The sequence below is a fragment of the Eschscholzia californica genome, unplaced genomic scaffold, assembly GCF_041429995.1.
Source record: "Eschscholzia californica isolate CP2 unplaced genomic scaffold, dmEscCali1.0.p SCAF_2, whole genome shotgun sequence".
NCBI classification, from domain to species: domain Eukaryota; kingdom Viridiplantae; phylum Streptophyta; class Magnoliopsida; order Ranunculales; family Papaveraceae; genus Eschscholzia; species Eschscholzia californica.
The window spans coordinates 35,542,697-35,559,407 of record NW_028238309.1 but is presented as its reverse complement, the minus strand read 5'-3'; the positions used below and the strand labels follow the sequence as shown (position 1 = coordinate 35,559,407).

The window sequence follows — 16,711 nt, the reverse complement described above, 5'->3', positions numbered from 1 at the left end:
AAAGGAAGGAAGAAGTTTCAAGTGATATTTGAATTTCCGAAGCATATAGAAGATCATCCGCATTAGTCCAAGAGCTCATAATACTTACAAAGGTTCGTCCGCTTTCAGAATAAAGAAGTACCATCTTAAAACTCTGAAAGGAAAGTCGTTGTATCCCGAAGGCATACACCCTAACGTTTGGTACTGTTACGGGGGTGTAAAATGTCTTAAGGAAAGAGAATTTATTCTTGCCTTGACTACACGAACACCTATCTCGGTTAGTCCGAAAGAAGGAATATTGATAAATCATTATTCCTTAATAGTTTATCTCTCTATAAGTTAGAGAAAGGAAACTCTGTCTAAATCAAGCCAAGACAGAGAGAAATCGACTTATCGATTGATAACCAGAGGAACAACAATTAGGTCGTAGGTTTTTTAATTGGTGGGGTTAACTTCTTAAATTGGGTTAGATCAAGTAGAAGGTAAAATAATATTTTCTTCTATCATATGCTTTAGAATTGTTATATTTAACATTTTTTTTTAAAACAAGGTCTAAAACGTAACACTGAAAAAAAAAGTGCCCAAATAGCAATCTCCCTCAAATCTATTAACATCAACTAATGCGTTACAAAGCAATCAACTTCTATTGAGCATCATCATCAACATCGTCATACCAAGAACAAAAAAAGAAAATGTGCAGTCCTTACCAATATCAAACATCATCTTCATACACACAAAAAGATAAAAAATAATTTCATCTTGGAACTTTCAAATCTTGTTCCATCTACTAATTGTGGAATTAATGAATCTATAAAAGGAAACCAAAGACAAATATTTACAAGATCTCAATAGTACAAATCCGTTAAAAAATATTATTCTAACCTTCATTTCAGTCACCCCCAACATTTCAATTCCTAACCTTTTACATTTATGACATGAACATTCTTCAATCTATCTACTTCCTTAGCTTGTATGGCCCATAATTATTACTGTATTCAGCATGAGTACCTCCTGGCCGAAGTATTAAATTTCGCAATATTTCAGCAGAAATGACCGAAATACTTTCAATTTCTTTGCCTACCAAAATATTGACCAAAATTTAGTTACTTTCCCTTAACAATATCTGATGCTAAAGGATTAGATTTAGAAATATTTTGGCCGAAATGATCAAAATATTTCAATTTTCATGCTTACCGAAATATTGACCGAAACCAAAATGTAATTCCTTGCTCCCGACTGCTTTAGTTCTTGCTGCTGCTGCTCAGGTTGCTCTGGCACTTACTAGTAGGTCATATATATGTTTCATCTGCTTAGTTCACACTAATTTTTGTCAATCTTGTCCCAGTTTATCTTTATATAGAATTGCTTCTTCGATCTGCCTTATTACAACACTAAGACTGCTGCCTCTTTCAAGAGCTTTAACGGTAGCTCGATGTGCATGCTTATGCCACTTTAGAAGGTTATATGTTTGGAGGACTGACCATCTCGCCTTATTTGACATCTGAACAAGATATTGCCAATCAAATCGAATTTTCAATTGTCGGAGTTTACAAACTCTTTCTGGTAGTAATACATAGATACTACTAACCTGTGCGATTGATAGTGGGGGTTGCAAGAGGACGCATATACTTCTGAACAGATTTTCATCGTTTTCTCCCCCTTCTGCTTCTCCATATACGAGAGCTTCAGCTGCAATCCCAGCAAAAAGTACCATGCAGTACCTGAGAAACTCGAAATTGCTGAAAGGAACATCGACAATTTATATTTCAATGTGCAGATAAATTTATAATTTTATATATATACCTGTCAAAAGCAGCAGAGCTGAGTCGACCTCCAGCAAGCTCATTCTCTAACTTCTCGTCCCAAAACTGAGTTCCTGCCTGGTGAAATTATGTTAGACTGTTTTACTTTTTAAAATACTTGGTAAAAATCCAGGTTGAAGAGACGGGAAGAGGCTAGCAGACAGTTTCAGCCAGACACAAGTATATGCAGTTTAATTTGATGTAGGCGCTTATTTATATGATATAGGCGCTCTGGTATGGGCAATGCAGGTGAAAGCGTTTAAACCAAATTGCTGTGGATGCACTCATGCACATTTATTTGTTAGATAAGGGTGTAATATGTATGCCTCAGGAATCCGGATGACATCCACTCCCCCATTTACCTATCAATGTGCGGGCACTACGATTAGTTCACATGACCACATGTATGTGGTCGACTTTTGAGTTATATGCAAAAATGGAATTTTGGCTTTAAATATACGGCAAATATTCACACCACATCAATCAGGCAAGAACCACTTTGTCTTCAGTGTCAAACCAACGTATGATGGGATTTACTTGGGCTCAGAAGTAAGTCAAGTCCATCCCTCCTCGAACCACCGAGTCCCACAACGGAAGAGTCACTCAGCGAGTCAATGTTGAGCCAGCTGAGTCACAAGCTAGTTGACTCGTTGCGTTACTCAATTCCGTAATACATTGAAATTTAATCAAGTAACCATTTTTTTCCTACTTTAAGTATGATTGGAACTTGTTATTGAGTATTGCTCTATATATAATACATTTGATATATAAAAAAGAATATGAGAGCTTTTTTTATATGAATTTTCATGGTTCAGACCTTAATTTTCTAAAACTAACCAAGCCTTTTATTCTTGGATCTGAGCCTCCTTCATGTTACACCTACTTCTTGCTACATACATAACTAACTAACTAACTACGCCTCTCTCTATAAGTTATGACAAGGTATCAGAGAGCTAACAGACTAAAGATATCATGGTCTCAGTATTCGGGGATAGAGATGCAGCACTATTTGATCGTTCCTGACAACTTATCAAACACACAGAAGTCAGAACCTTGTAATATACAGTAAGCAGTACGACTCGGACTCGGCTCGGCCAAGGTCCGAGTCTGAGTCAGGAAGCGAGTCAGCCGAGTCACTCGGCCGAGTCAGCCCAAGTCAATTCAGCTTCCTGTTTCATGAGTTCGCTGCCCATAGCTTCCCTGTTTCTTTTGTTTAGTGTTTACTGCCCATAAGTACTTACTGATGTATGTATATAATATGATTAACATGACAAATCATAATATAATCAAATTCAAACTTCAAAAATCAAAAGTCAAAACCAACCAATAGAGTTACTAACAACTAAAACTAAATAACCACTCCAGTAGACTCATACTCTAACAGAAATAGCTATTAACTAGAACCAAAATCCAATAGACTTACTAGACTAATACTCTATTGTAATAACTAAAGTCTAAAACTAAATAACTAGTAGACTATAATAACCTAGGAGGAACCATCCTAAACATCCATATCATCACCATCTTCTTCACCACTATCACCATCATCATCCTCTTAAATTGCAACTTTCTGTAACTATTTAATACGTTTATCCTTTTAGTAATTATTACTAATTAAGTAGGAAATAAAATATCAAAAACAACATTCATATTTGACAAATAAAGGGGAAAACAATCATACCCGAGTCAGACCCGAGTTTTGAGTCACCCGAGACATACCCGAGTCAATCGGGTTAACCTGTACTTGGGAACTCGGTGAGACTCGGCTCGGTGTATGTACGAGCCGAGTCCCGAGTCACTCGGCTGACTCGGCTGACTCAGCCGAGTTGTACTGCTTAGAATATACATACATGCTATTACTGTCCCTCATTTTTTAATGTTGATGAGATATTGGCATATTCCTAAGACCTTTCACTATTTATCTTTAGAGAATTAGAGAGGACAAGGCTTTTGTAAGTTTAGAGTACAAGTAACAGTTTCTACCATAAGTTTGAACACATTTTAAACGAACAAAAGAAATGAAAGAGGAATCCCGAAAACATAGTTTGCACAGACGTACCTGCCCTTGGATTCCCATTTGCATTGCAACAATTGGGTCTAAGATCACTCCGCGAATTGGGCATCCCATAAGATATGCTATGAATTCATGCATAACAGAATTTCAATGACCTTTTCTTTCTCATGCAAAAAGTAACACTAAGAGTAGTTAACCTAAATTGGAAGATTATGCAGTCCATAAAGCCTGTATATATATATAGTTAACCTAAATTGGAAGAGTAGTTAACCTATATATATTGCTTTATCAAAAACGATGAAGAAATGATGAATGGAGCTTTTTTCTCCTCAATATATAATCCGTTCATTTAATCAAAATGAATTTATAACATGTAAGTTTCAAACTTATAAATTCAAAATTCGAAGGAATTGGTCATCTACCTCTGAACAGTTTTGGATGGGAATGAGATACCTGTAAGAAGATGTCCTGCTTCATGAACTAGAATACGACGTCTGTATGGAGGCCAATAACTTGATATTTGAGCCAAGCAGCAGCCCCCAAGGAAAATAGAGTCTAGCATGGCTAGCCCAAGTATGGCTGTTAGGTTAGGTCTTATATCTATTCCTTGCGAGAGCAGATAGGATGCCCCACTAAGAGAAGCAACCAAAACAGCAGCAGAGCTTCCAGAAAGACCCCACTTTTTTGGAGAAAGCTTAGATGCTGCATCGAAACAAAGTAAGTTGTTTCTGAAAACTTGAAACAAAGTAAGTTTATGAATAAAGGAAAATATTATCCTTGGAAAAACCATTAATACATAAACCTCCCATTTTTAAATAATGGATGCAAATAGAGGATCAGGGATTATACCTTCCAAGCCAGTAGAAGATCTCAAAATTGTTGGTGTAACATCTCTTGGCCCCTCTAAAACTGCAAAAGTAATAACTAAATAAGAAAGTAAACCAAAACAAGTGAAGATTAGAACTAGATCTTCAACGTCGAAGTGTTGTGCAGAATAAGAAGAGTTCGATCAAGACGGAGTTCCTACGACATGCTTTTGGAATAATATTGATATCTGTGTGTCCTCTGCAACATTCAAACTAAAATTTTGGAGCATTTCTTTCTTGTTTTTTTTTTCGTTTTGTTTTTATGCTTGCCGGAGTGCGGTGGTTTGCATTCATCATAACCCTTTTGTCAGTTATCCTCCTATACACATTTTGAAGAAGTGGACAATCAGTTTATTCAGCCTGAACTTTGGGTCTCGATATAGTTATAGAAATTGGCCTGATTCTTCATATATCAAGTATATCCTTTAAGTTAGGGTCTAGGATCATAATTCGAGGAGGCAGGAAGGCCATCATGATGACCTGGGGATCTGATATAGAGGCGAATGTATAGCTGTGATGATACGAGTGAGAATCAAAGAGAAGCTTTTTATAAGTGATGTTCACAGCATAATAAATATATACCAGATCACAGGGGCAAGGGCACCATGGAAATGCTCTATGAAAATATGGATCATCTTTCTTGTTTTTAGTCTGTTTTTTAGGAGGTTAGGAGAGTAGGAGACATAAGTTCTGATACTCTAGCCTGAATACCATAGTCCATTACTAACGTTTCATAGCATTCCCCTCCTTTTTCACAACTTGCAATTTCACTTCTAGACAGGACCAGTTGGTGGAACCCATATGACACATTCTAGCAAAGTTGATTTACCCAGAGTCTGTGATTAATATATGGGCTTTTCTTGCTAATAAAGATAAAAAAGGAAGGCAGGATCAAGTAGAAGCTTAGAAGTAAAGCGTTAAATTAAAGTTAACTACTACTTCACCCAAAGAAATCGGTCAAAACTACTTGCATAACAAAAAACTTTTAATGTGAACCAGTATATGTATAATCCTGTTCCACATTTACGAATAGGACGTCAGTCAGTGTATCTCCTTATCTAAACTAGCCACATAGCATTCTGCTTCTTCTTCTTCTGCCTAGTCTCCCCCTAGCTGATTTCCTTCTTCGGAACCTTTTTACCTAGTATCCACCATGCTTTACTCAATTCTTCCTCTTACAACTTTATCCTTTGACTCTTCATTTTCTCCTTTCCGAATTCTCTTTTGAGGAACTTTCTTGCTGATTTTCCTTACCATACACCAGTTTAGCCCTACCTTCATTCTTTTGTTGAAATTTATTAATTACAATGAAATGACTGTCTTTCTTCTTTTCCTGTACCTTTCCCCCAATCTTGAGTCTCTCCTTGTGAGTTACTAATTGCTTCTGTCAACAACCCCTTGGTTGGAGTAGTTACCAAGTTGGTTTCCTCACTCTAGGTCTTGGGTTCGAGACAAACGGATACTATATTACCTTTCTAAGAAAAAAAAGTTACTGATTTAACTTTTAAATAAATGTGTATAGAAGAACAAGTTCAATAAATAGGTTAATATTTCTTCATCCCTTCTGAACTTAATTATCCATTTAATCCTTATTCACTTAAATCGAATCTATCTATATATTGCTATCCTACTAGAGTAATTTTCAATTTCAACACATTCCCATAAAAAGCAACCCTAAAGAAATTTAACACAGAGATGAAAAATTTGAGGACTCACCAATGTTCCTGCATTTCCCAAAATTGGGCAAGAACCCTCGTTCCTGAAGTAACTTATATGCACTACCAACAAGTTTCATATCATCAGCATTCAAGCAAGCATCTAGCACTTCCCAATCCCTCCTATCCGGTTGCAAGAAGCTCATGTCATCAAAATTATCATCACCATTTCCAGTACGAATTGAAGGAGGAAGAGAAGTAGAAGTTTGTTGAAATTGAAGGTTTTGTTCAAGAGAGTTCAAGAATCTAAGAGCACGAGCTAGGTCTTTTTCTTTAACTGCTTCTTCATAGTCATCCCATTCTCTTCTTATAGCTCTGATTCTAGTTGATGATTTTATTCGTTTTCTCAGGTTAAGGAAGAGCTTTCTTTCTGTAACTAGAAATACTAACGGTCGATGTGGTAGTCGGTTTTGATATTTGAAAATCGGAATTGGAGATCGAGGAGAGAAGCGGCAGTAGGAATCCAGTAGATGAATCATCGTTGCCGGAGAAGAAGAAGAGGAGAGAGCCATCAAAACCACAAGTTAGAGCGTAAAGTATAACAGAAAAAAATTAATTTGAAGGTTTGCAAGGAGGAAGCAGATTGGGAACAAAATTAGAAGAGGATCAATCACTTGTAAGAAAGAAGATATTTTGGTCATCTTTCGCATGTATCATTTGCACACAACTAACTTAGGGGGTAGTGGTTGGGGACATTGGGGGACATTTTCATGTCCCCCAATGTCCGTGTTATTGGTTGGGGACATTTGAAATGTCCCCAAATGTCCGTGTTATTGATTGGGGACATTTTAAATGTCTCCAAATGTCCCCAAATGTCCGTGTTATTGGTTGGAGACATTTCAAATGTCTCCAAATGTCTGTGTTATTCGTTCGGGACACGAAATTAGGGACATTTTAGTGTAAATTTGGAGAGCTTTTGGAGAGAAAATGTCTCTCAAAATATGGAAGACACTTGGGGACATTTGAGTAAGGAAGATAATAAAAATAATTATTATTACCAAATCATATTATAATGATATTATCTTATTATTATATTACTACATTATTGTATTATTATTATTATTATTATTATTATTATTATTATTATTATTATTATTATATTATTATTATTGTTATATATTTGAGTAAGGAAGGTAATAAAAATAATTATTATTATCAAATCATATTATTATAATATTATCTTATTATTATATTACTATATTATTGTATTATTATTACATTATATTATATTATATTATATTATATTATATTATATTATATTATATTACATAATATTATATTATATTATATTATATTATATTATATTATATTATATTATATTATATTATATTATATTATATTATATTATATTATATTATATTATATTATACTATATTATATTATATTATATTATATTACACTATATTATACTATATTATATTATACTATATTATATTATATTATATTATATTATATTATATTATATTATATTATATTATATTATATTATATTATATTATATTATTATTATATTATTATTATATTAATATTTAACTATATTAAATAATAAAATATTTACCAATTGTCCATCAATGTCCACAGATATCTACAGATGTCTACGAAAGTCGAAAAATATATATTTGAAAATATTAATTAATTTTTTTATTTCATATGGTAAGACAGTAATAATATTAAAAATAATAAATATCAACTAAATATCTATCAATGTCCACAGATATTCACGGATGTCTACGAAAGTCGAAAAATATATTTTCAAAGTAGTAGGGCAAATTTATTTCGTATGATTAGACAATAATGATTACATTAAAATAATAAATGTCTACCAACTGCCATCAATGTCCTCAGATATCCACAGATGCCCACAAAAGTCGAAAAAAATATTATTGAAACATGAGTACAAATATATTATTTCATATGGTTTGACAATAATGATAATATTAAAATAATAAATGTCTACCAATTATCCTTCAATGATGAGATAATAATAATAGTAATAATAATAATAATAATAATAATAATAATAATAATAATAATAATAATAATAATAATAATATCCACTACACATTTTGTCCATGGATTCAATATGTTGAAATGTCCCTAGGACATTTTGTCCATGAACCAAATGTCTTGAAATGTCTCTGAGACATTTTGTCTATGAATCAAATGTCCTGAAATGTCCATAAAGACATTTTGTCTACGGACAAATGTCCCGAAATGTCTTGAAATGTCTCTGGAACATTTTGTCTCTGAGTGTCCTCCAATGTCTTGAACCACTACCCCCTATCCTTTATCTCTTTGGTAAACAGAATAACCTAATTGGACTGCTGAATCAATATCCCACCCTATGATTACATCAGTTTTATCATTAACTTTGCGAAGCTTCTAGATTTTTTTAAGACATCTAAAAACATTGTATTATTTATATTTCAGAAGTTTACAAAAGGGAAAATAATGTTACGAGGAGATAAAAACTGAAAATACAACTTGACACCCATTCTCCTAATTGTAACCCTCAAGGCTATATCGAAAGAGGCCGAGCAAACCATCTTGTATCTAGTGGCTTTCCAGCCATCCTGCGACCACAATCTCCGCGGCAAAATAGAACCTTACATCTATACCTACAAGTAACTGCCTACTAAAAGCCTGACCGCTGACCACCCCTTCAATACTAGAATTAGCTCAAAAACCACACCAGAATAACCAAATAAAAAAAGAAATTCAAAGCTTTGGAAAAGCCTTGTGATTTCTTAAAAGTCGGAGTCAAAAGATTCCAGAGTGACCCCCAGTATTCTCTCGATAGAGAAAACATGTCCCACCATAAGCTGAGGAGATTGCGATCGAACACCTGATAAATTGGGTCGCTGAGCAAGAGTCGAATGAGTCAACTAGTTAAAAAATGCAGCAAGCTTCTAGTTGATGTGATACAATAGCGGGTTGTGTTTAAGAAAGAAGTGAAGATAATCAAGAACTGATAAAAGTCAGCAGAGTTATCAACTTTAATTGATCCATTAAGCTCACGAGACTCTTCTAGTTACTGTAATCTCAGAATTCTGAAGTTTCGAGACTCAAAATTCTTACCCATGATTATATACGTCTTCAGAGGCCTTCGTTATTCTTCAACTTCAACCATTAATCGAGTAATTTGAGGATCTGGATCAATGGTGTTCTTCAAGAAAGATTATTTCAATTCTAAGATACTCATTAATGACTAATTCATCAGCTAATTGAACACCATCACTATTGTTCGAGAGGTTCAGAAGGAGCTCTAATGGAGGAAACACTTGCAAAAAGCTTTGCTAACAAAGCTTCGATGGAAGATGAAAATGACTAAATGAGGGAGTAAATAACAAATATTTAAATTTTCGGGTCATAAAACAATGTACTAACCAATTACTTTGAACAACTTCCATTTAAAATGGACCCTTTAATATTCTAACAAAAGCTCTGGAATTTCAAAGTTAAGAACTTCTGGAACTTTAAAGTTCTACAAAACTAGAGACTAAAATATAATCTGCAAAACTCTGTCAAAACTGTAACTGCTCAACATCAACATACTCGACCGACAAGAAACCAAGACGATCAAACCAAATAAAGATATGTATTAATCCATCCATAGACGAGATGCATTTAACTTCCCAAATTAAAAATCTGGAGGAGACCCGGAAACGGACCTTCTGCTTAGGATGCCGAGCCCCAAGCCTGGACCCAATCCGTTAACGTAGACACATTACTAGTTATGTCGTCAATAGAATCGCTCTGCAATGCTATAACAATTTCCTCTTGGTAACCCTCTCTTGCCTCTTCTAACAACACTTGAAAATTTTCACATTGGATATTGTTAGTGAGTTTTGATCCGGAATAACCTCTGCAGGATAAACATAGTTTCAAATCATCAAGATCGGAAAGTTGCAGAGGAAGTAGTAGATTAATCAGTCTAGTATAATTTCTAGCGAAAAAGTGAACCAAAATATTGACATAACTGATAATGAAATACAAAAGTTTCCAATAACCAGTTACTCAAGCGATCATATAGGATGGTATTATCAGTTTGAAGGACTACAACTCGATCGAACCATCTTTCAGGAAAGAAATCACAACCATGATAATCTACGATGTTTCCACCTTCTTCCATTATATCCTCAAGCTCATCACATACCTGCAATTTAGTAATCCGATTTTCAACTTGTTTGGTTTTAAATGTCACTAAAATGCCGGGAATGTCAATAACATCAACTGAGTCTAATGCACATGTTGATAAATAATATAAAAGGAAATGATCCAAGACTTTCATAATGCTTACTTATCAAGGTTGTTAGGTTTATAGACATCATTTAATTTAATATTGAATACACCTTCAAGAACGGCGTTATTTTTAATGCAAAGTTTCATATCTAACTAAAAATTTATTTATGAAAGTCCTAGAACCTGCTTGGATGGGCATCACCACACTCTAAGTCTAAACTAGTAAAGCACTAAAGGCCATTAGCACAACCTCCAACTACGGTATCGACTTGGCTGACCATGCTGGAGTCGAGCTGAGTCTTCACTCGAGATAAAACTCATTTAATGTGTACATGTTATGTATAATGAAAGCTTCCTCACACCTTTTCTGTCTCTAAATATATTAACCGAAATGAAAAAACAAAAAGTGAACTCGAGAGAGTTCACCGAACTCAACATGGGTTAGCCAAAGCTGAGCCTGAGCGAAGTTCCAAGTAAATCTAAAGTTACCCAGGAGTCTTGTAACACATTTCACGTCTTTCTTCGCAGTTAATTATCGTAAGGGTAGCAGTATTTAGATCCTCTTGTAACATATTGTAATCCTATTCCGACTCTTAACTCACGCTTAGATCAATGCAAAAATATATCTTTTAGTAAAAGACTTTTTACTAAAGAGATCAAACTTAAACTAAAATTTCACCCACTTATCCACACTTTTCTTTGCCTTCCATTAATCCAAAATTTGATGACTGCACTCAACTAGGTAACAGTGAAACAAAAACCCTAGCTACTGACTCTATCACAAAATACTATATTGAAGGGGGAATTTGATTAACCCTTTACTCACAATCATAACTATAACAATACAATTAGTTTAAACGATTAAATTAGTAGTTGTTTTAATTCTAGGGTTTCATGAACGATAGGAGCAATAACAACACTAAGTGAGGAGAAGAAATTAGAAGCGGTAATTTAGGGTAAGAGATTAAAGGATAGATTACCAAGTCTTCGTTGATAATATGGCAATCAAGGTCATCGTCCCAACCATCGTGCAAGTTCTTCTCCTTGACGAGTTCTCCGATGTTGATGTGGCAGAGCCCCGTAGCTTCACTGAGCAGAGAAGAAGTGGTGGTCTTCCCTGTACCTGGTGTTCCGGTCACTAAAATGTTGGGTTTCTTCCTGCCACCGCCGCCGCTGCTATTCTGCGTCATGATTTCACACTCTTCTAACCTCTGAACCTAAGAAATACGAGTCAGTGGTAGTGGACAAACAAAACAAGGGGCCTAGAGAAGAAGTCGACCAAGTTGATTATTTGATGGATTTTTTAATTACTGAAACCCCCACCTTTTCATAATACACATTACTGAAACCCCCACCTTTTATTTATAATTACTGAAACCCCCACCTTTTTGGAATTTCCGTCAGATTTAACTTTTAATTTTTCAATATTACTTTTTTGCCCTCTTACTAAAACCCCCACCTTTTTATAATACACTTACTAAAACCCCCACCTATTCATAATACACTTACTGAAACCCCCACCTTTTCTAAACAGGCTTGCTCTCTCACTAAATCCCCCACCTTTTTATAATACACTTACTAAAACCCCCGCCTTTTGACCGTTTTTGCTCATTTTTATGCAATTTTTTGCTATTTAAACCCAAGTTTGAAACCACCCTACAAACTTCACCCCTTCCATCAACAAGTTTTACTATTAAACCCAAGTTTGACCACCTCTTGACTTAGAAGGGGGTTAATCTTTTCCCCTTATAAGTCAAGAGCTCGAGGCACACTGACAATCAAAAAAAATTATTGCCTATACAATCTCCTCTCAATTTTATAATCGGGTAATTGGTTAATACAAAGACATATGATCGCCCGAAATCAAGTAGTTTTGTTTTCTAGAGATCTAGGGTTGGTACGGGTGACTTGTGACACATTTGACCACTCGAAAATAAGTTTGTATTGTAAAAACGTTGTTGATTGGTTGATGCATAGACATCTGATAACTCGAATATCAAGTTGCTACAAAATTTGATCATTTACTAGTTTGTCGTTGTCTTAGTGATTTCATTAATACATGAACTTGTTACTTACGACTTCGCCCTATTGTTGTATACGCTTGAAAATGGCAATTCAACTACTACACTACCAAAGGAGTAAGGTAAAAAAAAAATATTGATTACTATACAAAATAAGACTAATTAGGTGAAATGAGGTCACACATCATCTATATTTCGAAATTACGTAGAATGAGTACAAATATTCAATTAGTCCATATTCTATCAACCCCACAATAACATCATATACTAAATATATATAAAGTTTCTTGCATCTAAACTATATCCTAAATAAAAAAGTAATAGCATTAAGGATACACACATGCCTGTCAATCACATGAGAGAGAGAGAGAGACTTGGTCCAACCCTAGCTAAGATTAGTGAATTAGAGGGTAGCCATTGCCCTTGTTCAAAAAGCTTCAAAAACCATTAACCTTTCCTCCTCTTACTAAGACTACAAAGTGTTCTTATGAGCCTGATTGCCGATTGCGCTGGCCCATGAGCCTAGTTTACACCGGCCCAGCAAGCCAGTTTGACACCAATATAAGAGCATATCACATCTTGACTTAGTTACTCCAATATGTGTGTAGCTTTAATAGGGTTTAGAAGACAACTGCTAGAAGAACTTGAACATGATAACTAATCACTATAATAGGTCAGGCAGTAATTTAGCATACAAAGATGAAGTTTCCATTACATTGAACAGGAAGGAAGAAATAGTTGGTTTTCGCTGTTTAAATAGAAAAGTATGAACAAAACAGGAAGGACGAAAAACAAAGATGAAGATTCATAACCTCCAAAATAAAGTGCTTCGTTTTTCCTGCAGATGCCAAACTGGTTGGTTCCATTTGACTCATTACTTTGTAAAGGTATAATAAATGTTTGAAAAAGCGATTGAAGCGGACGCATCGAGGCGCGCTTCGCTTCGATGCGCAACCCAACCGAATCGAGTGACACGCTTTGGCCATCAATTTCAACTCGTACGCCTTATAGTAATAGCAATATAGCATTGTTGTTTGATTTGTTTAAATTTGGTGTTAATTGTTAGTATGTCTGTATGTGTATGTGTTAGTAATAGACTAATAGTATGTGTATATGTGTAAATTTGTAATGTGTATGTGTATTCTATATGTGTATAAGTTATAAGTATAACAGTTACACTCTTTAAAGTTATTTTTCTATATATATATAAAACTACGTATTTTACGCATCGAGGCATACACTTCGAGGCACCGCTTCGCTTTTTGAGAGCCCAACGCTTCGAGGTTTAAAAACGTATTTTCGAACATTGGGTATAATGTGATAAAGTAGCTACAATGTGCGGATAAAATGGCACGAATATACGAGTAATACAGTATAGTTGCCATCTACAACCATCTAACTCTTGGTCTGTAACTAGAACCTCCATTTTCATTTTTTATTTATCAGTAAGAAGGCTTTCTTAGTCTATGTTCTATAACACTCGTATGAAATGTAATAACCAGAGGACTAGACATAGAGATCTACCGGCAATAAGTCATCCCTAAAAAATCCCAAACTCAAAAGTCTTGTGATCTTGTCCTCGGAAAAGATTATTGGGTATATATCTAATAGTAACACGTACAAGATGATGACTGCAGTTACATTTTCACCTTATACCAAGCAACATCGATAAGTTTTTCAAGCTCAATTAAACAAGCGACATATGTTCGATATTAGTGTGCGTAGAGCTATCTATCTAATTCAGAGTAACGAGGCAAAGATATATTACAAGATCCCACCAAAAAACGGTACACGGATACCAACAAATTTCCCACCAAAAACCCCTAATTTCAATTTCACAAACTTTATGTGAATTTTGCATAATTTCAGTTGGTTTGTGTTCACATCAAGTTTGACAACCCTAATTAAACCCTAGTTCAAAAAAATTAAACCCTAATTTCAATTTCTCATGAATTTCAAACTAATTACCTTACCCTAGCTCATAATACACATCAATTTCAGGAGGTTTGAGTAGTTTGAATGGATTACAAGAGAGAGAGAGAGCACCTGTTGATTACAAGAGAGATGGAGAGAGCACCTTCGAGATTCAAACTCGGTTTGAATAATTGGTATTGCTGCTCGTTTTTTGCTGGGATGGAGATGATAGAGAGAGCACCTTCGAGATTCAAACTTGAGTAACCCTAACTTGATTATCCACCGAGATTCAAACCTCTTAAACCCCCGCACCTTTTCGAGTTTCAAACTCGGTTTGAACAACTTTCAACAAAAAAAAAAACTCGGTTTGAACAACCAACAAAAGCTGAATTAGTTTGGGGGCTGGGATGGAGAAGTTAGAGTAGGTTATTTGCGTCCCACGTTTTTGCTCGAAGGCGCCCAGTTTTTCGGTTTCAGAAAGGCTGGGCTTGTTTAACCAATTGGCATTTCGGTCACTCCACCTTACTAACGGCACCACTCCGTTTAATCTGACGGAAATCACCAAAAAGGTGGGGGTTTCTTTTTTTTTTGTTGAACTAGCTTTCATAGATTAAATAACAACGTTATTACAATATTTATTAACTAACATACAAGGTACATTCTTCCACTCTTTGCTCGCGTTTTTCTTCCTTGCCCATTTAGCTAATCTGTCTGCGCTGGAATTGAGTTCTCTTTTCGTGTACTTGAATTTCACCACTTCGAATTCTTTTCTGCTTTCTCGAATTCTCCGGATGTGGATTAAAGATTGCCATTGTAACGTGTGATGTTGATTGTGAAGATGTTTGATGAGGTTGATATTGTCGCTTTCTACAATTATATTCTTGAGTTGATTAGCTTTCGCCCATTCGAGGCCGAGTAAGATTGCCATCGCCTCTCCTTCTTCACTGTTTCTGGCTCTAGTGGATTTTACTTTCGCTCCTATGAATTTCGATTCTGCATTTTGAACAATCAAGCTAATGCCCACATTGGATGTTATATTAGTAAAAGATGCATCAACATTCACCTTAACAAAATTCTGGGTGGGGGTTGCCATTTCTCACTAGGATTATGTTTGATTTTCTCCTGGTTCATATTGATTTTTGGGAAGTTTTCGATCATTCTGATTATTTTATTCAGGTCATTGATTTCATATTGAAAACAGTGGTCACACCTCACTTTCCATAAAATCCATAAAATGGTCGAAAAGTGAATATTTTCTTTGGTGTAGCAAAGATGAATTTGATTTTCCCAAGAGAAGATCCAGTCAGATATGGATGTAATATTTTCAGATATGATATTGTAGTTAAACCAGATGTTTTTAGCCAAAGCGCAGTGTAAAAGAGCATGTTCAATAGATTCTATACTAGTGCAATTGGGACAAGTGGTATTATTGTCGATGTATTTTCCGATTCTTTCCCTAACAGGGAGAGCTTTGGTGCAGATTTTCCAGATGAACATTTTGATACGTGGAACGGTCGGGAGAGACCAGATGAAATTCCAGGTCTGGTTGTTAGTGTTGTGATTGATGTTATTATTGTTGAGGTGCTGATACATGGAAGCAACCGTGAATTTACCCGATTTGGTAAGTTTCCATCTGAGCTGGTCCTTACATTCGCTGTTCACCGGGATAGTTTTGATAAGATTCTGAGTATTAACGTCGAAGTTGGCTCTAAGCACTTCATTATTCCAGTTGTTGTTCGAGATAAGTTGACCTACTTTGGTAAGATCGGAGTGATTGTTGTTCTGAATAGTTCCATTGATTTCAGGGATCCAATTGTCAGTCTAGATGTTAATGTCATTACCCGATTGCACTTCCCAAGTTGATAGATCATCAAAAAGTCTATAGTGCTTTCTGATCGTCTTCCAATTCCAGGAGTGATGAACTTTAGCAGGGCCTGGGGTGTTGGAGTGCGGGAAATACTTTGCTTTAAGGAGTTTGACCCATATTGCTTCTGGTTCAGTCTTGAGTCGCCAAGCTTTGGTGCAAATACCTTTCGACTTACCCCACCAGAAATTCCGTTGAACGACCTTGATGCTTTTGCTTATTCCTTTAGGAATTGCAAAGCACCGCATCTGGTATCGGGGTACGGCCGCCGCTATGGCTGAGATGACCACATTAC

At 35.3% G+C, this 16,711-nt stretch overlaps 1 protein-coding gene and 1 pseudogene across 3 annotated transcripts; both read right to left on the bottom strand.

Moving 5' to 3' along the window:
• Nucleotides 1-600: 600 nt before the first annotated feature.
• On the bottom strand, nt 601-8,719 carry LOC147557591 (ATP-dependent zinc metalloprotease). 2 transcript variants are annotated; one of them, XR_015234067.1, is made up of 9 exons: nt 8,653-8,719; nt 6,378-7,047; nt 4,645-4,704; nt 4,249-4,497; nt 3,841-3,917; nt 1,783-1,859; nt 1,568-1,700; nt 1,174-1,480; nt 601-1,056 (listed from the first exon to the last, which is right to left on the bottom strand). XR_015234067.1 is itself a non-coding variant. In XM_086658406.1 (8 exons), exons 2-8 carry the CDS (start codon nt 6,886-6,888, stop codon nt 1,310-1,312), a joined length of 1,278 nt encoding a protein of 425 aa, XP_086514532.1. In that variant the 5' UTR covers nt 6,889-7,047; nt 8,653-8,719; the 3' UTR covers nt 601-1,309. The 2 variants fall into 2 exon arrangements, 1 of the variants encoding a protein (XP_086514532.1); XM_086658406.1 differs by having other exon boundaries at nt 601-1,480.
• Nucleotides 8,720-9,707: 988 nt separating this feature from the next.
• On the bottom strand, nt 9,708-14,762 carry LOC147557590 (adenylate kinase isoenzyme 6 homolog; annotated as a pseudogene). Its single transcript, XR_015234068.1, has 4 exons — nt 14,685-14,762; nt 11,598-11,834; nt 10,386-10,531; nt 9,708-10,240 (listed from the first exon to the last, which is right to left on the bottom strand). The product of XR_015234068.1 is annotated as an adenylate kinase isoenzyme 6 homolog (transcript).
• Nucleotides 14,763-16,711: the final 1,949 nt, after the last annotated feature.

Coding starts and splice junctions, on each gene's coding strand:
- LOC147557591 (XM_086658406.1), bottom strand. CDS start 6,888: ATGGCTCTCTCCTCTTCTTCTTCTCCGGCAACGATGATTCATCTACTG. Junction 4,498..4,644: donor ATCTTCTACTGGCTTGGAAG/GTATAATCCCTG, acceptor GTTTCGATGCAG/CATCTAAGCTTTCTCCAAAA. Junction 3,918..4,248: donor AGCAGGACATCTTCTTACAG/GTATCTCATTCC, acceptor ATGAATTCATAG/CATATCTTATGGGATGCCCA.